Source organism: Anomaloglossus baeobatrachus, chromosome 4 (assembly GCF_048569485.1).
Source record: "Anomaloglossus baeobatrachus isolate aAnoBae1 chromosome 4, aAnoBae1.hap1, whole genome shotgun sequence".
Lineage (NCBI taxonomy): Eukaryota > Metazoa > Chordata > Amphibia > Anura > Aromobatidae > Anomaloglossus > Anomaloglossus baeobatrachus.
In genome coordinates, this window is record NC_134356.1 from 266,960,486 (window position 1) to 266,982,966 (window position 22,481).

At 45.0% G+C, this 22,481-nt stretch overlaps 1 protein-coding gene across 1 annotated transcript in view; it reads right to left on the reverse strand.

The window, feature by feature from the left end:
- Nucleotides 1-22,481, reverse strand: part of CCDC38 (coiled-coil domain containing 38) — a 108,211-nt gene that overhangs the window by 17,521 nt on the left and 68,209 nt on the right. Inside the window, exons 8-9 of the mRNA XM_075343438.1 lie at nucleotides 22,225-22,288; nucleotides 5,070-5,221 (exon numbers count right to left, since the gene is read on the reverse strand). Of these exons, the coding sequence (XP_075199553.1) occupies nucleotides 5,070-5,221; nucleotides 22,225-22,288 (216 nt within the window). The remainder of the gene's footprint in view (nucleotides 1-5,069; nucleotides 5,222-22,224; nucleotides 22,289-22,481) is intronic.

The following is a 22,481-nucleotide window of genomic DNA, read 5'->3' on the forward strand; positions in this document are numbered from 1 at the left end:
GTCACCCCCAAAACTGAGATTAAACTAATTATACATTCATATAGGAATACTTAGCCCCAAGAAAAATGTAAAAGACTATAATGGCGCAGAACAAGATGGCATTGAAAACTGGAATGGAGATCTGTCCTCTTTAGTGAAGACTAAAGGCCGCTTTACACACTGCGATATCAGTACCGATATCGCCAGCGTGCGTACCCGCCCCCATCGGTTGTGCGACACGGGCCAATCGCTGCCCGTGTCGCACAACATCGCCCGGACCCGTCACACGGACTTACCTTCCCTGCGACGACGCTGTGACCGGCGAACTGCCTCCTTTCTAAGGGGGCGGTTCGTTCAGCGTCACAGCGATGTCACAGCAGCGTCACTGAACCACCACCCAATAGAAGCGGAGGGGCGGAGATGAGCGGGACCTAACATCCCGCCCACCTCCTTCCTTCCGCATAGCGGCCGGGAGGCAGGTAAGGAGAGCTTCCTCGTTCCAGCGGTGTCACACGGAGCGATGTCTGCTGCCGCAGGAACGAGGAACCACTTCGTTACTGCTGCAGTAACGATATTTGAGAATGGACCCCCATGTCACCGAGGAGCGATTTTGCACGTTTTTGCGACGATGCAAAATCGCTCATAGGTGTCACACGCAACGGCATCACTAAAGCGACCGGATGTGCGTCACCAAATTCGTGACCCCCAACGAGATCACTTGAGCGATGTCGTATCGTGTAAAGCCCGCTTAAGTGGGCAACATCATGGAGAGGCTTTCAGAAAGGAGAATCACACTGGTCCTACGATCGGGATTATGGTGTAGGACGACATAATGTACAGTAGCTTGACCCCTCTGTTCACATTCCAGGTACACTAACAGCTTGGTGATACATTGATGTGGTTGTGCAATCAGTGGTATGGAGTCATTTTTCAATATGACAATATCTAGTGGCCTAAACATGCTACCATTCCCTGCAGCGTCTCTGGACTTGACTTCCTTCAAGCACATCTGGGATATCATAATAATAATAATAATAATCTTTATATAGCGCTAACATAGTCTGCAGCACTTTACGTACATAAGGAACACTGTCCCCAATGGGGCTCACAATCTAAATTACATGTCAATATGTCTTTGGAGTGTGGGAGGAAACCAAAGTACCCAGAGGAAACCTACGCAGACACGGGGAGAACATACAGACTCCTTGCAGATATTGTCCTTGGTGGGATTGAACCCAGGACCACAGTGCTGCAAGACTGCAGTGCTAACCACTGAGCCACTCTACATCATTGGTCAGCAATTGCAAAGGGATGATTTGAGTGCCTAAGTGCATTCAGTGGGACAGTACATTCCTTAAACAACCATGAATAACTTCATAATATATAAATACATGTATTTCTGTGTGTGGCCCTTATACTCAATAATGACATACTTAAAACTTGAGATCAAAAAATATATGTAAAATTGTTACATAGTGTTTTGCGTCCATTTGGACAGGGGCGTAACTATCGCGGTTGTAGCTATCGCAACTGGGCCCAGGGGTACAGGCGACCAGCCGCAGCGCCTTATTCAGCTGAATGTGTGTCCGAGGGTGCGCATCCAGCTAAAATACATTGCAGCACAGGGAATTGTTGGGTCTTTGACTGCAATGTGCTGGCCGCCGATTAAGGCTATTATAATTCACTGCTCCCCACGCCCATAATCCAGGGTGTGGGGAGCAGAGAATATGCCGGCAGCTGACCACACTGTAAGTGGGTGCACAGTGACGTCATGTGCTGCGCCGCTGACACACCGGTCAGTAGCGGCATGCCATCATTGGACGAGGACATTGGGGGAGCAGGGGAAAGGTAATTATAATCGTTTATTTTATTTTACTGTGTGCGTCACCCAGGGGTATCATATGTACCAGGATGTGGCCAGGATGGGGACATAAACCAGGCTGGGGCCATTATGGGGACATGTATGCCAGGATGGGGCCATTATGAGGACATGTATACCAGGATGGGGCCATTTTGAGGACATCTGTACCAGGATGGGGCCATGATGGGAACAGCTATACCAGTATGGGGGCATATATAACAGAATAGGGCCATTATGGGACATATATACACCAGTATGGGGACATATACCAGAATGGGGCCAGGATATGAACATATACCTGGATGGGGACCTATATACCAGGATGGGACCATATATACTAAGATATAGCCGTGATGAGGTCATACACCAGAATGGGGGACATATTTACCAGGAAGTGACTCAGGATGGGCAACGTTAAAGTGGTTTCCCATCTCCAAGATGCAATCCCAATATGTAGTAGGTATAGTCATAATAATATTAGCAAATACCTACAATTGGAAATGTAGTATAGTTCTTATGATATAGCCATGTCTCTTACCTCATGTGTAGGGCATTGCAGCTTAGGCTACATGGTTACAACCACGAGCAACTAACTAACTGACAGACACTATATGAGTGGTTGTAACCAAGGATCCCTTAAGGTGGTATCACACATAGCAACGCAGCAGCAATCACTACCAGCGATCTGACCTTATCAGGATCGCTGCTGCGTTGTTACATGGTCGCTGGTGAGCTGTCAAACAGGCAGATCTCACCAGCGACCAGTGACCAGCCACCAGCGACACGTGGAAGCGTGACTAAGGTAAATATCGGGTAACCAAGGAAAGCACTTCTCTTGGTTACCCGATATTTACCTTAGTTACTAGCGTCCGCCGCTCTCACGCTGCCAGTGCCGGCTCCCTGTTCCCTGCACTCCTAGCCAGAGTACACATCGGGTTAATTACCCGATGTGTACTCCAGCTACGTGTGCAGGGAGCAGGGAGCCGGCACTGGCAGCGTGAGAGCGGCTGACGCTAGTAACTAAAGTAAATATCGGGTAACCAAGGAAAGGGCTTCTTGGTTACCCGATGTTTACCGTGGTTACAGCTTACCGCAGGCTGCCAGACGCCTGCTCCCTGCTCGCTTCAGTTCGTCGCTCTCTCGCTGTCACACACAGCGATGTGTGCTTCACAGCGAGAGAGCAACGTCCAAAAAATGAAGCAGGACATTCAGCAACGACCGGCGACCTCACAGCAGGGGCCAGGTTGTTGCTGGATGTCACACACAGCGACAGCGACGGGACGTCGCTGCTACGTTACAGAAAATGGTGACTTAGCAGCGACGTCGTTGTCGCTATGTGTGACATCACCTTTAGCTGCTGCAATGCCCTGCATGGGAGGTAAGAGACATGGCTAATCAGATATATACTACAGAACATTTCTAATTAGAGGTATTTCCTAATATAATTATTATTATTACACATTCTACATATTGGGATAGGATCCTGGAGATGGGAATAACCCTTTAATATGTCAGAGTATAATAGGAAATACAGTTAGGTCCAGAAATATTTGGACAGTGACATAATTTTCGCAAGTTGGGCTCTGCATGCCACCACATTGGATTTGAAATGAAACCTCTACAACAGAATTCAAGTGCAGATTGTAACGTTTAATTTGAAGGTTTGAACAAAAATATCTGATAGAAATTGTAGGAATTGGACACATTTCTTTACAAACACTCCACATTTTAGGAGGTCAAAAGTAATTGGACAAATAAACCAAACCCAAATAAAATATTTTTATTTTCAATATTTTGTTGCGAATCCTTTGGAGGCAATCACTGCCTTAAGTCTGGAACCCATGGACATCACCAAACGCTGGGTTTCCTCCTTCTTAATGCTTTGCCAGGCCTTTACAGCCGCAGCCTTCAGGTCTTGCTTGTTTGTGGGTCTTTCCATCTTAAGTCTGGATTTGAGCAAGTGAAATGCATGCTCAATTGGGTTAAGATCTGGTGACTGACTTGGCCATTGCAGAATGTTCCACTTTTTTGCACTCATGAACTCCTGGGTAGCTTTGGCTGTATGCTTGGGGTCATTGTCCATCTGTACTATGAAGCGCCGTCCGATCAATTTTTGCGGCATTTGGCTGAATCTGGGCTGAAAGTATATCCCGGTACACTTCAGAATTCATCCGGCTACTCTTGTCTGCTGTTATGTCATCAATAAACACAAGTGACCCAGTGGCATTGAAAGCCATGCATGCCCATGCCATCACGTTGCCTCCACCATGTTTTACAGAGGATGTGGTGTGCCTTCGATCATGTGCCGTTCCCTTTATTCTCCAAACTTTTTTCTTCCCATCATTCTGGTACAGGTTGATCTTTGTCTCATCTGTCCATAGAATACTTTTCCAGAACTGAGCTGGCTTCATGAGGTGTTTTTCAGCAAATTTAACTCTGGCCTGTCTATTTTTGGAATTGATGAATGGTTTGCATCTAGATGTGAACCCTTTGTATTTACTTTCATGGAGTCTTCTCTTTACTGTTGACTTAGAGACAGATACACCTACTTCACTGAGAGTGTTCTGGACTTCAGTTGATGTTGTGAACGGGTTCTTCTTCACCAAAGAAAGTATGCGGCGATCATCCACCACTGTTGTCATCCGTGGACGCCCAGGCCTTTTTGAGTTCCCAAGCTCACCAGTCAATTCCTTTTTTCTCAGAATGTACCCGACTGTTGATTTTGCTACTCCAAGCATGTCTGCTATCTCTCTGATGGATTTTTTCTTTTTCTTCAGCCTCAGGATGTTCTGCTTCACCTCAATTGAGAGTTCCTTAGACCGCATGTTGTGTGGTCACAGCAACAGCTTCCAAATGCAAAACCACACACCTGTAATCAACCCCAGACCTTTTAACTACTTCATTGATTACAGGTTAACGAGGGAGACGCATTCAGTGTTAATTGCAGCCCTTAGAGTCCCTTGTCCAATTACTTTTGGTCCCTTGAAAAAGAGGAGGCTATGCATTACAGAGCTATGATTCCTAAACCCTTTCTCCGATTTGGATGTGAAAACTCTCATATTGCAGCTGGGAGTGTGCACTTTCAGCCCATATGATATATATAATTGTATTTCTGAACATGTTTTTGTAAACAGCTAAAATAACAAAACTTGTGTCACTGTCCAAATATTTCTGGCCCTGACTGTATATGAAATGTTGGCCCAAATGTCAATAAAATAAAAACACTCACATTCTTTCCTCACTGATAATCTTTCTTTCTTTGACCTCCTGCATAGTTTCATCTAATTCCTGAGCCTTTTTTATTAAAATTGCATTTTGCTCTTCTAGCTCTGCAAAAATCTGAAGTAACTGTTGAGGATCAGTGAAAAATATTTCTGGCTCCTGTATAAAAATAACATAGGATTACATTATGTGTTTAGCTTTTTATGGACATACCATAACATACAGCAAATAAGTATTCTGTGCCTTACTCCTTGAGTCTTGCTTATATAAGGTGCATTTGCCTATATGATTCACAAAAACTGTCTCTCATGTACCACCTACTATATACGCTTAGGTGGCTATTCTGTAAGTCAATGTCCAACCCTTCAGACATTCACTTCGCACAGACACCTTTAGGCTATGTTCACATGTTATACTCAAAAATATTATGTATTGCAAAGTGTGCACAGTACCAACATTCCAAGCTGTACTATTGAAAAAATGAGATTTTTGGCAAAAAATTGCAATTTTTCGAGCCACCCCGCCAACGTCACGGCAAATCTCCTGGGGCAGTCCTAACACTAAAATATTTTTATTTAAAGTGTGCCATGTGGCCTCACATATGCAAAATTAGGACTGCACAGCACGTACCTTGTGCTTTTCAGTCACCGTCTCCATGACTGATTCATGGTTGTGGGCGGGACAGGCCCGAGCACATGCTGCTTAGAATAAATAGCCAGTGGACGGGGTTGGATGGCCAGTGTGAACAGCCACCAACCGCCAAAAATCAGGACAGATGGAAAAATAAACATGAGGTGCACTGCAAGATGAGAATCAACTGGGACCCTATATAACAAGAAAAAACAGCATAAAAACAACCTCCACTCAAAAATATTATGTATTGCAAAGTGTGCACAGTACCAACATTCCAAGCTGTACTATTGAAAAAATGAGATTTTTGGCAAAAAATTGCAATTTTTCGAGCCACCCCGCCAACGTCACGGCAAATCTCCTGGGGCAGTCCTAACACTAAAATATTTTTATTTAAAGTGTGCCATGTGGCCTCACATATGCAAAATTAGGACTGCACAGCACGTACCTTGTGCTTTTCAGTCACCGTCTCCATGACTGATTCATGGTTGTGGGCGGGACAGGCCCGAGCACATGCTGCTTAGAATAAATAGCCAGTGGACGGGGTTGGATGGCAAGTGTGAACAGCCACCAACCGCCAAAAATCAGGACAGATGGAAAAATAAACATGAGGTGCACTGCAAGATGAGAATCAACTGGGACCCTATATAACAAGAAAAAACAGCATAAAAACAACCTCCACTCAAAAATATTATGTATTGCAAAGTGTGCACAGTACCAACATTCCAAGCTGTACTATTGAAAAAATGAGATTTTTGGCAAAAAATTGCAATTTTTCGAGCCACCCCGCCAACGTCACGGCAAATCTCCTGGGGCAGTCCTAACACTAAAATATTTTTATTTAAAGTGTGCCATGTGGCCTCACATATGCAAAATTAGGACTGCACAGCACGTACCTTGTGCTTTTCAGTCACCGTCTCCATGACTGATTCATGGTTGTGGGCGGGACAGGCCCGAGCACATGCTGCTTAGAATAAATAGCCAGTGGACGGGGTTGGATGGCAAGTGTGAACAGCCACCAACCGCCAAAAATCAGGACAGATGGAAAAATAAACATGAGGTGCACTGCAAGATGAGAATCAACTGGGACCCTATATAACAAGAAAAAACAGCATAAAAACAACCTCCACTCAAAAATATTATGTATTGCAAAGTGTGCACAGTACCAACATTCCAAGCTGTACTATTGAAAAAATGAGATTTTTGGCAAAAAATTGCAATTTTTCGAGCCACCCCGCCAACGTCACGGCAAATCTCCTGGGGCAGTCCTAACACTAAAATATTTTTATTTAAAGTGTGCCATGTGGCCTCACATATGCAAAATTAGGACTGCACAGCACGTACCTTGTGCTTTTCAGTCACCGTCTCCATGACTGATTCATGGTTGTGGGCGGGACAGGCCCGAGCACATGCTGCTTGGCGGGGTGGCTCGAAAAATTGCAATTTTTTGCCAAAAATCTCATTTTTTCAATAGTACAGCTTGGAATGTTGGTACTGTGCACACTTTGCAATACATAATATTTTTGAGTGGAGGTTGTTTTTATGCTGTTTTTTCTTGTTATATAGGGTCCCAGTTGATTCTCATCTTGCAGTGCACCTCATGTTTATTTTTCCATCTGTCCTGATTTTTGGCGGTTGGTGGCTGTTCACACTGGCCATCCAACCCCGTCCACTGGCTATTTATTCTAAGCAGCATGTGCTCGGGCCTGTCCCGCCCACAACCATGAATCAGTCATGGAGACGGTGACTGAAAAGCACAAGGTACGTGCTGTGCAGTCCTAATTTTGCATATGTGAGGCCACATGGCACACTTTAAATAAAAATATTTTAGTGTTAGGACTGCCCCAGGAGATTTGCCGTGACGTTGGCGGGGTGGCTCGAAAAATTGCAATTTTTTGCCAAAAATCTCATTTTTTCAATAGTACAGCTTGGAATGTTGGTACTGTGCACACTTTGCAATACATAATATTTTTGAGTGGAGGTTGTTTTTATGCTGTTTTTTCTTGTTATATAGGGTCCCAGTTGATTCTCATCTTGCAGTGCACCTCATGTTTATTTTTCCATCTGTCCTGATTTTTGGCGGTTGGTGGCTGTTCACACTGGCCATCCAACCCCGTCCACTGGCTATTTATTCTAAGCAGCATGTGCTCGGGCCTGTCCCGCCCACAACCATGAATCAGTCATGGAGACGGTGACTGAAAAGCACAAGGTACGTGCTGTGCAGTCCTAATTTTGCATATGTGAGGCCACATGGCACACTTTAAATAAAAATATTTTAGTGTTAGGACTGCCCCAGGAGATTTGCCGTGACGTTGGCGGGGTGGCTCGAAAAATTGCAATTTTTTGCCAAAAATCTCATTTTTTCAATAGTACAGCTTGGAATGTTGGTACTGTGCACACTTTGCAATACATAATATTTTTGAGTGGAGGTTGTTTTTATGCTGTTTTTTCTTGTTATATAGGGTCCCAGTTGATTCTCATCTTGCAGTGCACCTCATGTTTATTTTTCCATCTGTCCTGATTTTTGGCGGTTGGTGGCTGTTCACACTGGCCATCCAACCCCGTCCACTGGCTATTTATTCTAAGCAGCATGTGCTCGGGCCTGTCCCGCCCACAACCATGAATCAGTCATGGAGACGGTGACTGAAAAGCACAAGGTACGTGCTGTGCAGTCCTAATTTTGCATATGTGAGGCCACATGGCACACTTTAAATAAAAATATTTTAGTGTTAGGACTGCCCCAGGAGATTTGCCGTGACGTTGGCGGGGTGGCTCGAAAAATTGCAATTTTTTGCCAAAAATCTCATTTTTTCAATAGTACAGCTTGGAATGTTGGTACTGTGCACACTTTGCAATACATAATATTTTTGAGTGGAGGTTGTTTTTATGCTGTTTTTTCTTGTTATATAGGGTCCCAGTTGATTCTCATCTTGCAGTGCACCTCATGTTTATTTTTCCATCTGTCCTGATTTTTGGCGGTTGGTGGCTGTTCACACTGGCCATCCAACCCCGTCCACTGGCTATTTATTCTAAGCAGCATGTGCTCGGGCCTGTCCCGCCCACAACCATGAATCAGTCATGGAGACGGTGACTGAAAAGCACAAGGTACGTGCTGTGCAGTCCTAATTTTGCATATGTGAGGCCACATGGCACACTTTAAATAAAAATATTTTAGTGTTAGGACTGCCCCAGGAGATTTGCCGTGACGTTGGCGGGGTGGCTCGAAAAATTGCAATTTTTTGCCAAAAATCTCATTTTTTCAATAGTACAGCTTGGAATGTTGGTACTGTGCACACTTTGCAATACATAATATTTTTGAGTGGAGGTTGTTTTTATGCTGTTTTTTCTTGTTATATAGGGTCCCAGTTGATTCTCATCTTGCAGTGCACCTCATGTTTATTTTTCCATCTGTCCTGATTTTTGGCGGTTGGTGGCTGTTCACACTGGCCATCCAACCCCGTCCACTGGCTATTTATTCTAAGCAGCATGTGCTCGGGCCTGTCCCGCCCACAACCATGAATCAGTCATGGAGACGGTGACTGAAAAGCACAAGGTACGTGCTGTGCAGTCCTAATTTTGCATATGTGAGGCCACATGGCACACTTTAAATAAAAATATTTTAGTGTTAGGACTGCCCCAGGAGATTTGCCGTGACGTTGGCGGGGTGGCTCGAAAAATTGCAATTTTTTGCCAAAAATCTCATTTTTTCAATAGTACAGCTTGGAATGTTGGTACTGTGCACACTTTGCAATACATAATATTTTTGAGTGGAGGTTGTTTTTATGCTGTTTTTTCTTGTTATATAGGGTCCCAGTTGATTCTCATCTTGCAGTGCACCTCATGTTTATTTTTCCATCTGTCCTGATTTTTGGCGGTTGGTGGCTGTTCACACTGGCCATCCAACCCCGTCCACTGGCTATTTATTCTAAGCAGCATGTGCTCGGGCCTGTCCCGCCCACAACCATGAATCAGTCATGGAGACGGTGACTGAAAAGCACAAGGTACGTGCTGTGCAGTCCTAATTTTGCATATGTGAGGCCACATGGCACACTTTAAATAAAAATATTTTAGTGTTAGGACTGCCCCAGGAGATTTGCCGTGACGTTGGCGGGGTGGCTCGAAAAATTGCAATTTTTTGCCAAAAATCTCATTTTTTCAATAGTACAGCTTGGAATGTTGGTACTGTGCACACTTTGCAATACATAATATTTTTGAGTGGAGGTTGTTTTTATGCTGTTTTTTCTTGTTATATAGGGTCCCAGTTGATTCTCATCTTGCAGTGCACCTCATGTTTATTTTTCCATCTGTCCTGATTTTTGGCGGTTGGTGGCTGTTCACACTGGCCATCCAACCCCGTCCACTGGCTATTTATTCTAAGCAGCATGTGCTCGGGCCTGTCCCGCCCACAACCATGAATCAGTCATGGAGACGGTGACTGAAAAGCACAAGGTACGTGCTGTGCAGTCCTAATTTTGCATATGTGAGGCCACATGGCACACTTTAAATAAAAATATTTTAGTGTTAGGACTGCCCCAGGAGATTTGCCGTGACGTTGGCGGGGTGGCTCGAAAAATTGCAATTTTTTGCCAAAAATCTCATTTTTTCAATAGTACAGCTTGGAATGTTGGTACTGTGCACACTTTGCAATACATAATATTTTTGAGTGGAGGTTGTTTTTATGCTGTTTTTTCTTGTTATATAGGGTCCCAGTTGATTCTCATCTTGCAGTGCACCTCATGTTTATTTTTCCATCTGTCCTGATTTTTGGCGGTTGGTGGCTGTTCACACTGGCCATCCAACCCCGTCCACTGGCTATTTATTCTAAGCAGCATGTGCTCGGGCCTGTCCCGCCCACAACCATGAATCAGTCATGGAGACGGTGACTGAAAAGCACAAGGTACGTGCTGTGCAGTCCTAATTTTGCATATGTGAGGCCACATGGCACACTTTAAATAAAAATATTTTAGTGTTAGGACTGCCCCAGGAGATTTGCCGTGACGTTGGCGGGGTGGCTCGAAAAATTGCAATTTTTTGCCAAAAATCTCATTTTTTCAATAGTACAGCTTGGAATGTTGGTACTGTGCACACTTTGCAATACATAATATTTTTGAGTGGAGGTTGTTTTTATGCTGTTTTTTCTTGTTATATAGGGTCCCAGTTGATTCTCATCTTGCAGTGCACCTCATGTTTATTTTTCCATCTGTCCTGATTTTTGGCGGTTGGTGGCTGTTCACACTGGCCATCCAACCCCGTCCACTGGCTATTTATTCTAAGCAGCATGTGCTCGGGCCTGTCCCGCCCACAACCATGAATCAGTCATGGAGACGGTGACTGAAAAGCACAAGGTACGTGCTGTGCAGTCCTAATTTTGCATATGTGAGGCCACATGGCACACTTTAAATAAAAATATTTTAGTGTTAGGACTGCCCCAGGAGATTTGCCGTGACGTTGGCGGGGTGGCTCGAAAAATTGCAATTTTTTGCCAAAAATCTCATTTTTTCAATAGTACAGCTTGGAATGTTGGTACTGTGCACACTTTGCAATACATAATATTTTTGAGTGGAGGTTGTTTTTATGCTGTTTTTTCTTGTTATATAGGGTCCCAGTTGATTCTCATCTTGCAGTGCACCTCATGTTTATTTTTCCATCTGTCCTGATTTTTGGCGGTTGGTGGCTGTTCACACTGGCCATCCAACCCCGTCCACTGGCTATTTATTCTAAGCAGCATGTGCTCGGGCCTGTCCCGCCCACAACCATGAATCAGTCATGGAGACGGTGACTGAAAAGCACAAGGTACGTGCTGTGCAGTCCTAATTTTGCATATGTGAGGCCACATGGCACACTTTAAATAAAAATATTTTAGTGTTAGGACTGCCCCAGGAGATTTGCCGTGACGTTGGCGGGGTGGCTCGAAAAATTGCAATTTTTTTGCCAAAAATCTCATTTTTTCAATAGTACAGCTTGGAATGTTGGTACTGTGCACACTTTGCAATACATAATATTTTTGAGTGGAGGTTGTTTTTATGTTCACATGTTGCATTTTTGCTGCTTCTTTTATGCAAATTAACAGTTACTTTTTACAGTATCAGCAAAAGCTATGAAATTACAGAAAGTGCAAAAAGACTACAAAAAATGCAACCATGCATTTTTGCTATGTTTTTTGGTGAATAAAAGCTAACTATATTAAACATGTACTGCATACCTCACAACCGTTCGGATTCAGCAGGACTGTCCCAATTTGAGGGCTCTCTCCCGCAGTCCCGCTGCTCACAGCTGTTGTCCCGGCTCCTCTCCTCAGTGCACTAAACTCAGTTTAGTGCATAACTTAAATTCTCATCTGCTCTAGTTTACCTGGATGGGACTCAAACGCGTGAACTCATTGTCCATAGGCAGCTCTGAGCCACTGCCATTAAGCCACTGCCTCGATTGAAAGACATAGGAAGATTTGGTAATCTTGACCTCTGTATTGCATGCAGAGAAACAAGAAGCAGATTATTCAGCTACATAGAGAGATCGATAGATAAATAGATACTGCATCTTTATGTAGGTGAAGGAAAGAGTCAGATTAATTTGTTTCAGCAACTTTCAAACATGTGTCCAGCAGCCCTTAGCTGTTGAGCCACAAGGAATGATGATGTCAAAAGGAGGAATTTGTATAGATGAACTTGCATTACAACCTCTTCCTAAATAGCAGATTACACAGGACACAGAGCTCCATTCTACAGAGCAGCATTTCTTCTAATAAAAGTACTAAAAGTAATAATAAAAAAAATAGAATAATGTAATTTTTATTGTGCTTTTTTTTTAGTAAATTAATAAACATCATCAATCATCAAATAGCATGGACATATTTAGTGTTCCTGTTATTTTAACGACCCGAACAACACAGCAATCAGATTATTTATGGGGATCGGTAAATGGAGTAAACAAAAATGGCGCAATTGATTATTTTTCTCTATTAAACCCATTGAACCCCTTTAAAAACCTTTGGAGAGAGTTGAAAGTCCGTGTTGCCCAGCAACAGGCCCAAACCATCACTGCTCTAGAGGAGATCTGCATGGAGGAATGGACCAACATACCACTAACAGTGTGTGCCAACCTTGTGAAGACTTACAGAAAAGGTTTGACCTCTGTCATTGCCAACAAAGGATATATAACAAAATATTGAGATGAACTTTTGTTATTGACCAAACACTTATTTTCCACCATAATATGCAAAAATAATCTTGCCAAATCAGAGAAGGTGATTTTCAGGATTGTTTTCTCAGTTTGACTCTCATAGTTGTGGTCTACCTATGATGTCAATTACAGACAGCTCTCCTCTTTTTAAGGCCTGTTTCACACGTCGGTGAAAAACAGACGTCTTTCACTGACGTGTTAAACACATATATGTCCCTCCATGTGCCGTAATTCACAGCACACGTAGGTTCTCCATGTGCAATCCATGAGACGTTATCCGTGCTCCGTGACGGCACATGGACATAAACTCACCTGTCCCCACTCCTGCTATCCGTGATGCTGAAGAGTCCCGCGGTGCTGCATCTGGCCGCCGCTGACCTCCGCTGCAGCTGCTTCCGGGTCGACTGTGTCATGCATAATGACTATGCATGTAGTAATGACCCGGCCAGGAAGCTGCGGGGAGCAGAGGCAGAACAGAGCGTCACTGGGAAAGGTGAGTTAAAAATATTTTTTATTTTCAATGTCCGTGTTTTTCTGGTACGTGTTTCACGGATCACACCATAGTGTGGTCCGTGGGACATCAGTGATGCCAGAAAAAACATGTCTCCGTGCGGCAATCACGGACCCGCGGTTACGCTGCACGGAGACACGGTCAGTGAAAAATCACTAATGTGTGCGCAGACCCATTCATTATAATGGATCTGTGTAGGTCCGTGATTCTGGCACATGAAAAAACTAGCACATACGTACCAGAATCACTGACGTCTGAAACAGGCCTAAGTGGGAGAACTTGCACAATTGGTGGCTGACTAAATACTTTTTTACCCACTGTATTTCTCCCATGCAAAATAATAACAGCTATAGGGAAGTTACCTAATGTAAAATAAAAATTGCTGCAGTGCACATAGCGCACCACAGTATGCGTCCCTCTTTGGCAAAAGGTGAACATTTCCCATGTAATGTTCCAATTTCCAGCAGAAGGCAAATAGCAGTACATACAGACTTATTCCTCTCAAACAGTGTGAGCGCTGCAGTCCATCAGTCTGTGACATCACCGATCAGTGCTTTGCCTGTACTAAGGCAAATGAACACAGCGGCCACTGATTGCCTGCAGAGGTTGAGTCTTGCCTTCCGGACAATAAAACCTGGGAGCACCACCAGAGTTTCAGCACTGAATAACCGTGGGGAAAAAATGCATACAAGTAGTAATAATTAGTCGAAAGTAGTGGTTATTTATATATTTTATCACATTTGCAGATGTTTTTACTTATTTAAAAGGGTTGTCCACTACTAGGACAACCCCTTCTGAATTCATTTGTTTCCCCCAGTTAAAATAAAAGACCATGTACTCACTTCCCGTTCTGGCGCCATTCCAGCGCTGTCGATAATCTTGGTTCTGGGCTCACGTGGCATTGTGACGTCTAATCACCGCCAGCTTCTCTCACCCCACCTTGTAATCAAACAAATTAATCAACAGAAAGTGATGCAGCGGCTGCAACTAATTTCCTGTTGATTGCTTATTTAGTCCAAAGGCGGGGTGACAGAAGTTGGCGGTGATTGGACTCGGGCGTTCAAGTGACGTCACAATGTCACGTGAGCACGGATACGCAATTACTGACTGCGCTGGAATGGCAGAACAGGAGGTGAGTACAGGGTCTTTTAACTGAGGGAAACAAATGGAATCAGAAGGGCAGTGGGTTCACTAGTGGTCACACGTAACACATTAGGAACCCGGCTGTAAACTACGGTGACCTGACTGACATCACCACTTCTCACAGCTGGGTCCCCCCACTGGCCTCAGTGTGTCCCGGGAGCTACAGTGCTTGTTCAGGTTTTCCATCACTGCAGCATCTGGATGTAGTAGAGCTGGGATCATCATGGGATGTTGTGTGGATTACTTCAGACCTGTAAGGGGTATTTTTGGGTTAATAAATTGGTGAAAGAGAGGGTGGATTTTTGTATCATTTAAAATAAAGGATTTCAGGGTGCTTGTGTTTTGTTTTGTTTTTTTCTCTTTACTTATAGGGTTGGTAATGAGGGGGGGAATCTCACAGACATCTCTCCAGTACCAACCCAAAGCTTGATGGAAGCTGTGATTTTTGACAAATCACAGCTGACATCAACCCCATATATTACCCCAATTGCCACCACACCAGGGCAATCGGGATGTGCCAGATAAAGCCCACAAATGGTGCATCGAATGGTTGAGCCAATTGTGGGGCAGCTGCGGGCAGCTATCTTTAGGCTGGGGATGGCCCAATAACCATGGACTTTCCCAGCCTGTGAATACAAGTCCCCAGCTGTCTCATTTACCTGCGCTGGTTATCACAAATAGGTTTTTTTCACTGTGCCTGCCAATGACAGCAATGCCAGTAACAAAGCAGGCTATGGCATTACTGTGATTGGCAGGCAATCCCCACATGTTTAGTGGTTGAAAATTAGGCTTCAACATGTGCAAAGGCGACTCAAAACTCACGAGGCGAATACCAAAATACTCAATGAGTAACGAATATCCTGAACACCTTAATATTCACTCGAGTATCGAATAGTGATGAATATATTCGCTCATCACTAGTGGCCACACAAAATATTCACACTGGGCACAATTTGGCTATATTCAATTAGGGGTGTCCTCATTTTTGTTGCCAGTGGTTTCACATTAATGGCTGTGTGCTGAATTATTTAGAGGACACACCAAATTAACACTGTTATACAAGCTGTACATTGGCTACTTTGCATTGTATTAAACTGTCATATGTTCAGTGTTATTAAATGAAAAGATATAATAAGCTATTTACAAAAGTGTGAGGGGTGTACTCACTTTTGGGAATATACTGTATATATATATATATATATATATATATATATATATATTTATATATGGATTTTTTTTCAAATCCATTGACTTGTTATGTTTTCTTATGCCCTGCTTTAAAAAAAAAACACACCAAAAAACAACCACACCTATTTTTAAGAGGTGTGCCGCCCCTGTGTCAGCAGCCGAGCTGCTCGGATCCGTATCCGCGGTGGCTCGAGGGGCATCCAGACCCGGGGGTCTCGCGGCCACTCGAATGAAGGGGGGTAATTTACAGGGGGTATGGTATATTGAGAGTTCGTGACACCACCCGTGGTGTGTGGTAAGATGGAGTACCACCGCTGTGGCTGGGAGTACCCGGTAGTATGGAGTGGGCAGCCAGGTGTTTAACCCCTCCACGGGTAGGGGGGGGGATGCCCCGGGATTCGTTGATGGGGACAGGGAGATGCCGTTGGGGAGGTAAGGGTCACTTGCATACTCACTCAGTCCAATAATGCTGACACCGACAACTTAGTAAACCAAAGTTTTGGACACAGCTGCCGCTGAGGGGGAGCACGTTTGGGTCCCGTTTCTTCTGGTGTTGCCTGTTGATCTGTGACCTTTTTTCCCGTGGCACCTTGTTTCTTTCTGGTTGGTCCCTGTAGCCTAAAACTAGTCGGGTCCCGCTCCCCAGTATGGCTAATTGAGGGCGCTTACTCTCAGGGTCCACGCTTGGGATTTCTTGGACCGTATTTGTGGAAAGTCCTATCCCTCTTGTTGCGCCAGTACCATGATTTTAGAGCGGGTGGAGAGCGGATCTTGAAGGCTCCATTCTCGTCGGGCGAATTGTCAGGTTGCCTGAAGCTACTTCTTGACCTAGGGTCCACGTACCCCGTCGTGCCCTGGTCCCAGCCCGGTGATGGTACAAGGCCGCCGGCTGTCCACTACGACTATGCCGTGCCCCTTGTCACAATCTCCTGCGACGGGGGGCTCCAGCTCCTACTATGCCCAGACCAACATCTGCTACCTAGTAGTTCCAAGGAGCTCAGCTCCTGAACCCCTCTCACTTTCACTTCCAACACTACACTGGCCTACTCCTGACACTCCTGACCTCCCCTTAACCAACCCCTCAAGTGGGCAACCCTATTCTACTCAGGCTGTCTACTGGTGTGTCTGGTGGGTGTGCTGCACAGTGTTCCTAGGATTTTAATTAGCTGGTTTTGGCAACACCATTTGTTAGGGACCCGTAACCAAGGAGGAGGTGGATATTGCACAAAAGGGCAGATTGCAAAATACCCTGTGACGACCTGATAGGCCAGGGCGTCACATTCCCCCTTGGTTAAACGTAGCTCGTCCCCGAGCTACAGGATATCAGAGGTTTATTATTTATTTATTTTTTTGTGAAAATGAAAAAGTGGAAAATAGAAAAAGAAACATTTTTATTTACATATACTTCCCTCATTAGGGAGGCTGGTTACTTAAACGTTACTTAACACTTTAAAGTTCATCTCTCCAACGATGGAACGCTTCTGGTTTCAGTAGTAGCGGAGGCTCAACCTTCTTCGTTCCAGCCTCTTCCTGCTACAGTCCAGTCCCAATGTCCCGGATTCCATTAACTCGCCACCCAAACAACCTGACCCCCTGCAAACCTATGGTGGGTCCGTGACCAGGTTAAGGTCCATGGCGTTGTGAATGACAACTCTGTGGAAGTCCTGAGCAACCTGGTAGCAGTTGCCCCTTGCGCTGGCCTCCACCGGGGCCTCCTGGTGCCGTCTACCAGCACTGCACCGTCCAAGGCCCTGGTGGCCTTTTCCCTGTAACAAAAGGGTGGAAAAAGGTTCAACAAGGAGGGCGCAGTCTAAGGATAGCAGAACTCTTCCTGTCACCTCCCATCAGGAACCCTTTTGCCGGTCCCTGACAGCCTCCTCCATTTGAACACTCGAGAACGTTCAACAAAGGTGACAGTCCATATAAAACTTTAAAACATGCAGGTTCCGTTCCCTTTAGCGTTGGGCATCTCCTGGACACACTCTTGCAAAGTGCCCTGGTAAACCTCAACACGGCAGATAGGCACTACTTCCATGGTATCAACTGAGATCTCCACATCCGAAGTGGACTCTGCTTCCATCTCCATGATCTCGAATGCCATCTGTGCCCGTGACGACAGTATCATCCTACGGCCGTTTCCTCCATAACGTGGCACCCATGCAGCTTCTGGGGTACTGGAACCTGAATTGCCTTCTTCCATCGCCTCCGGTTCCAAGTCCATGGTAACCGGGTCAATTTGGTCAGAGGCCGCAGAATGATCATCTCTCTCAGGAGTTGAGGGATCCGCTGCCGCCGGTGTTGCGGGCAGTGCCTCAGGGTCAGCCACAGAGGAGGGTGAAGGCGACGGCGGCTGAGTGCTGGCCTGGAGCAGGGGCGGCTCGGATCCCACAGCCGCATCGGCCGGATTAGTGAAATCAACTGGGACTGGGTAACCGCTTACCCGCTTCTCTCGTGGAACATCGGTCTCACGGGTTTGCACTGCCGCAGCCATCCTCCGCGTCTCCATCTGCGAAGCTTCTCTGGGAGCCTCTGCTGAGCAGCTGCGCTGTTCTGCCAAATTGACTCTGCACTGTCCAGGAACATTATGGCAGAGTACTGGAGTCCCTGCTTCTCTTCCGCTGTAGTTACATTCCGGCACGCCCCCTCGGTTTTCACTCAGCACTTCTCTCGCTGCTGTGGCCCTTTGAGAACTTCCGGTTCCGGCCTCACATGCAGGACGAAGGGTGGGGCTTCTGCTTCGCACGCTTTCACGGGAAAGATGGCGTTTTGGCGCAAAAAGATGTAGGAAGATGGCGGAATTGGTGGGAAACAGGATCTTGACTCGCGGTCTTCGGTTCTCAAGGCGCACGTAACCCAGGTAAGTGGGTCCTGCTCGTATCCTGTTCATGACGCCAGGTTTTTCGAGGTGTGTCGTCCCCTGTCTCAGCAGCCGAGCTGCTCGGATCCAGATCCGCGGTGGCTCGAGGGGCGTCCGGACCCAGTGGTCTCGCGGCCACTTGAATGAAGGGGGGTATTTACAGGGGGTATGGTATATTGAGAGTTCGTGACACCACCCGTGGTGTGTGGTAACATGGAGTACCACCGCTGCGGCTGGGAGTACCCGGTAGTGATGGAGTGAGCAGCCAGGTGTTTAACCCCTCCACGAGTAGGGGGGGATGCCCCAGGTCTCTCTGATGGGGACAGGGAGGTGCCGTTGGGGAGGTAAGGGTCCTTTGCGTACTCACTCAGTCCAATAATGCTGACACCGACAACTTAGTAAACCAATGTTCTGGACACCGCTGCCGCTGAGGGGGAGCACGTTTGGGTCCCGTTTCTGCTGGTGTTGCCTGTTGATCTGTGACCTTTTCCCTTGGCACCTTGTTTCTTTCTGGTTGGTCCCTGTAGCCTAAAACTAGTCGGGTCCTGCTCCCCAGTATGGCTAACTGAGGGAGCTTGCTCTCAGGGTTCACACTTGGGATTTCTTGGACCGTATTTGTGGAAAGTCCTATCCCTCTCGTTGCGCTAGTACCACGATTTTGAAGCGGGTAGAGAGCGGATCTTGAAAGCTCCATTCTCGTCGGGCGAATTGTCAGGTTGCCTGAAGCTACTCCTTGACCTAGGGAGTCCCCTTGTTCCCCGTCGTGCCCTGGTCCCAGTCCGGTGATGGTACAAGGCCGCTGGCTGTCCTCCACGACTATGCCGTGCCCTTTGTCACAATCCCCTGTGACCGGGGGTCCAGCTCCTACCAGGCCCAGACCAACGTCTGCTACCTAGTAGTTCCAAGGAGCCCAGCTCCTGTCCTTCTCTCACTTTCACTTCCAACACCACACTGGACTACTCCTGACACTCCTGACCTCCCATTAACCAACCCCCCAAGTGGGCAACCCTATTCCACTCAGGCTGTCCACTGGTGTCTGGTGCAGAGTGTTCCTAGGATTTTAATTAACTGGTTTTGGCAACACCATTTATTAGGGACCCGTAACCAAGGAGGAGGTGGATATTGCACAGAAGGGCAGATTGCACAATACCCTGTGATGACCTGACAGGCCAGGGCGTCACACTATCACATATGAATTTTGCACAAAATGCCCATAAGATTACATACAAGCAGGATGAACCAAAAAATTCTTTATTGTAGCAAAAAATTGACACTATTATATATATATATATATATATATATATATATATATATATATATATATATATGTATTATATAAAAATGTATTAAACATTCATTCTGCAACTTTATTTTGGAATTAATTCTTGAGCTGCCTTTTCATTTTTCTCTTCAAGCTTCTCTTGATATTTTTTCTCTTGAAGAGGGCCTTTGAATCTTCTCTGTGAAGCATCCAGCAGTTGTCCCCCATTATGTTCCCATTACATATACCTTGATATCAGTGTTCCATCTCCTTTATATCCTGATGAAATCTTTCTCCTTGCTCTTCACTATCAGCACCAAGGTTTACAGGAAAGTAGTCCAAATGGGAATGTAAAAAATGTAACTTCAAATTCATCAGACAACCCAAGGCTTTGAAACGTTTCAGCATGTTTTGCATGGTAAACTTGAATTTTGGATCTTTGTTGTTACTTACAAATTTCTTCAAGACTTCTTTAAAAGAATCCCAAAACCTTTTCTCAACAGCTTTCATTTTTGTTTCGAGCACATCGTCCTTCATGAGTTTCCGAATATCCGGACTGCTTTGGACAGTGCTTGAAACTTGTTACACAGGTACTTAAAAGTCTCTCCTTCTTTCGATAGAGCTTTCACAAACTGCTTCATCAGTCCAAGCCTAACATGGAGTGGTGACAGGAGAACTATATAGTGGGATGAACTAAACTTTCCAAACTAGATTCTTGAGTCCAGATTGCAAAGATATCCTCGTTGGCCAACGTTTTTGGCTCCAGTGATGATCTCTATACCAACTGTCTCATTCACACAAAAAGCATGAGTGCTTTGTTTATCCTCCTTGCTGCCCAAGGGGCAAAGAGAGATCTTTCGAATCACCACATATTGACCATCCTTGATCCTCATAGTTAAGTTTCTTGAAAATAAAGTCTAGTTTCTTATAACTTTCCTTTAAGTGCACAAAACGTCCTGCAGACACTGAAGCACACTTGCTGCCATTGCACAGTAGCAGCTTTCAGACTTTTTTATCTTTAATAAAGTATTCACTTGCTCAGAATGTACTCAATGTTATATTTTTCCATCAGCTCAGGAAAATCACTAGAATACACTAGCGCACTGTCTTGAAAAAAGTATAGAAGGAGTTGATTTTTTCTGCTTTTGTGCCATTATAAACAAGTACAAGGAGCTAGAAGGTTCTTTTCCTTTAGTCTAGAGACTAAATGTTCTGCAGAATATTTAGGTAGGTCGAAATCCCTGAATAAATAATTTATTTTGAGCTGTTAAAAAGCTGTGGCTTGTTGGGACTAGTGTGAAAGTCTTCATAAGAATCCTAGTCTTCATGTTCCGAGTCTTCTGAATTAGGTGTATCTTCAAGTTTCTCCTGAGGTGAAGGGACAGGTGAGTGAATCACTGTTGGGAGGTCTAGGTATATCATTTTCTTGTTATTTTTAAGGTTGATACCCTCCACGTTGCAAGTACAAAAATAGCACTCATCACTATGATTTCAAAACTCCATCCACCAAAAGTCACAAAATGGTTAATGTCATGTGATGCTCATCTCTGCGCACATCTGCTGGCATGGTGGCATCAGACTCTGTTAACACTACAGTGTCTGACAAGCAACCTGTGGCTTCTGGATTGTTCAGCCAGAGTCGGGCATCGGCTGGTTCAGGTTCACTGGTATTCAGCTCTGCAGGAGTTAATCCCTGCAGACTGGTGAGCAGGACCTAAATGTTTTGTTTACTGTTTGCCTAGTGCAGCTGTCTCCTCCCTTTATTAAGCACGCCTTCCTTCCAGTATGTGCTAATGATTGCTTCAGCGATCCTGGTCTTGGGGTTTCTCCTGTTCATAGTGACCTGTGCTGCCCTTCTGAGTGGTGTGAGCTTTTCCCTGTTGTGCTTTACTTCCTCCCCTTTTTTGTCACTCCCCAGTACACATATTGTCTCTCCTGTGTGTTGAGTGCTGTGTGTATGAGTTTCAGTTCTCCTTTATCCGTGTCATTTTGTGGGGGTGTGCCTTTGTGTTTTCTGGCCTGCCCCACGTGTGGGGGAGAGGGGGAGTAAGATTAGGGCCCAGATAGGAGTTAGGGCCATGCTGGGGGCTTGGACCTGGTTACCATCAAACCTACCTCCACGATAAGGGACAGGGCAGGGTCACAAGTTTGAGGGCCTGTTGAGGGGCCACTGTCCCTTCTCCATATACCCCATGACAATTAAAGTATGGTGCAAAATATTGCCTAAGTAGTCAGAATTTGTGAAAAAACTGTACATGGAATTTTTTTTTATATTTTTACAGAGGTCAGAGATTGAAAGTATATAGAAATCACCTCTTACTTTTCTAACAATTTTACTCTTGCAGACTTGTGTAATTAATATAATCATGAACTCAGTGACATTAAAACCTCACCTCTTCATTGTCTGAATCGCCAGTTTGTGTTTCCCGTTCATCGGTTGAAGCTTCACTGGGACTTCTAGAATCAAATTGCAACAAGAATTTTAATTAATTTGCTAATTAACTTCTTAGTATTTCTTCATAGTGATCTGAGCTAATTTTTTTCTGATACAGAGCTCTAAACGGCCTGTACATACATAGATTTAAAACAGAAAGTTAAGGCTGCCTTTAGAAAGTGAGCAAGTTGCCTACCACATGCTGTCTTATTGATG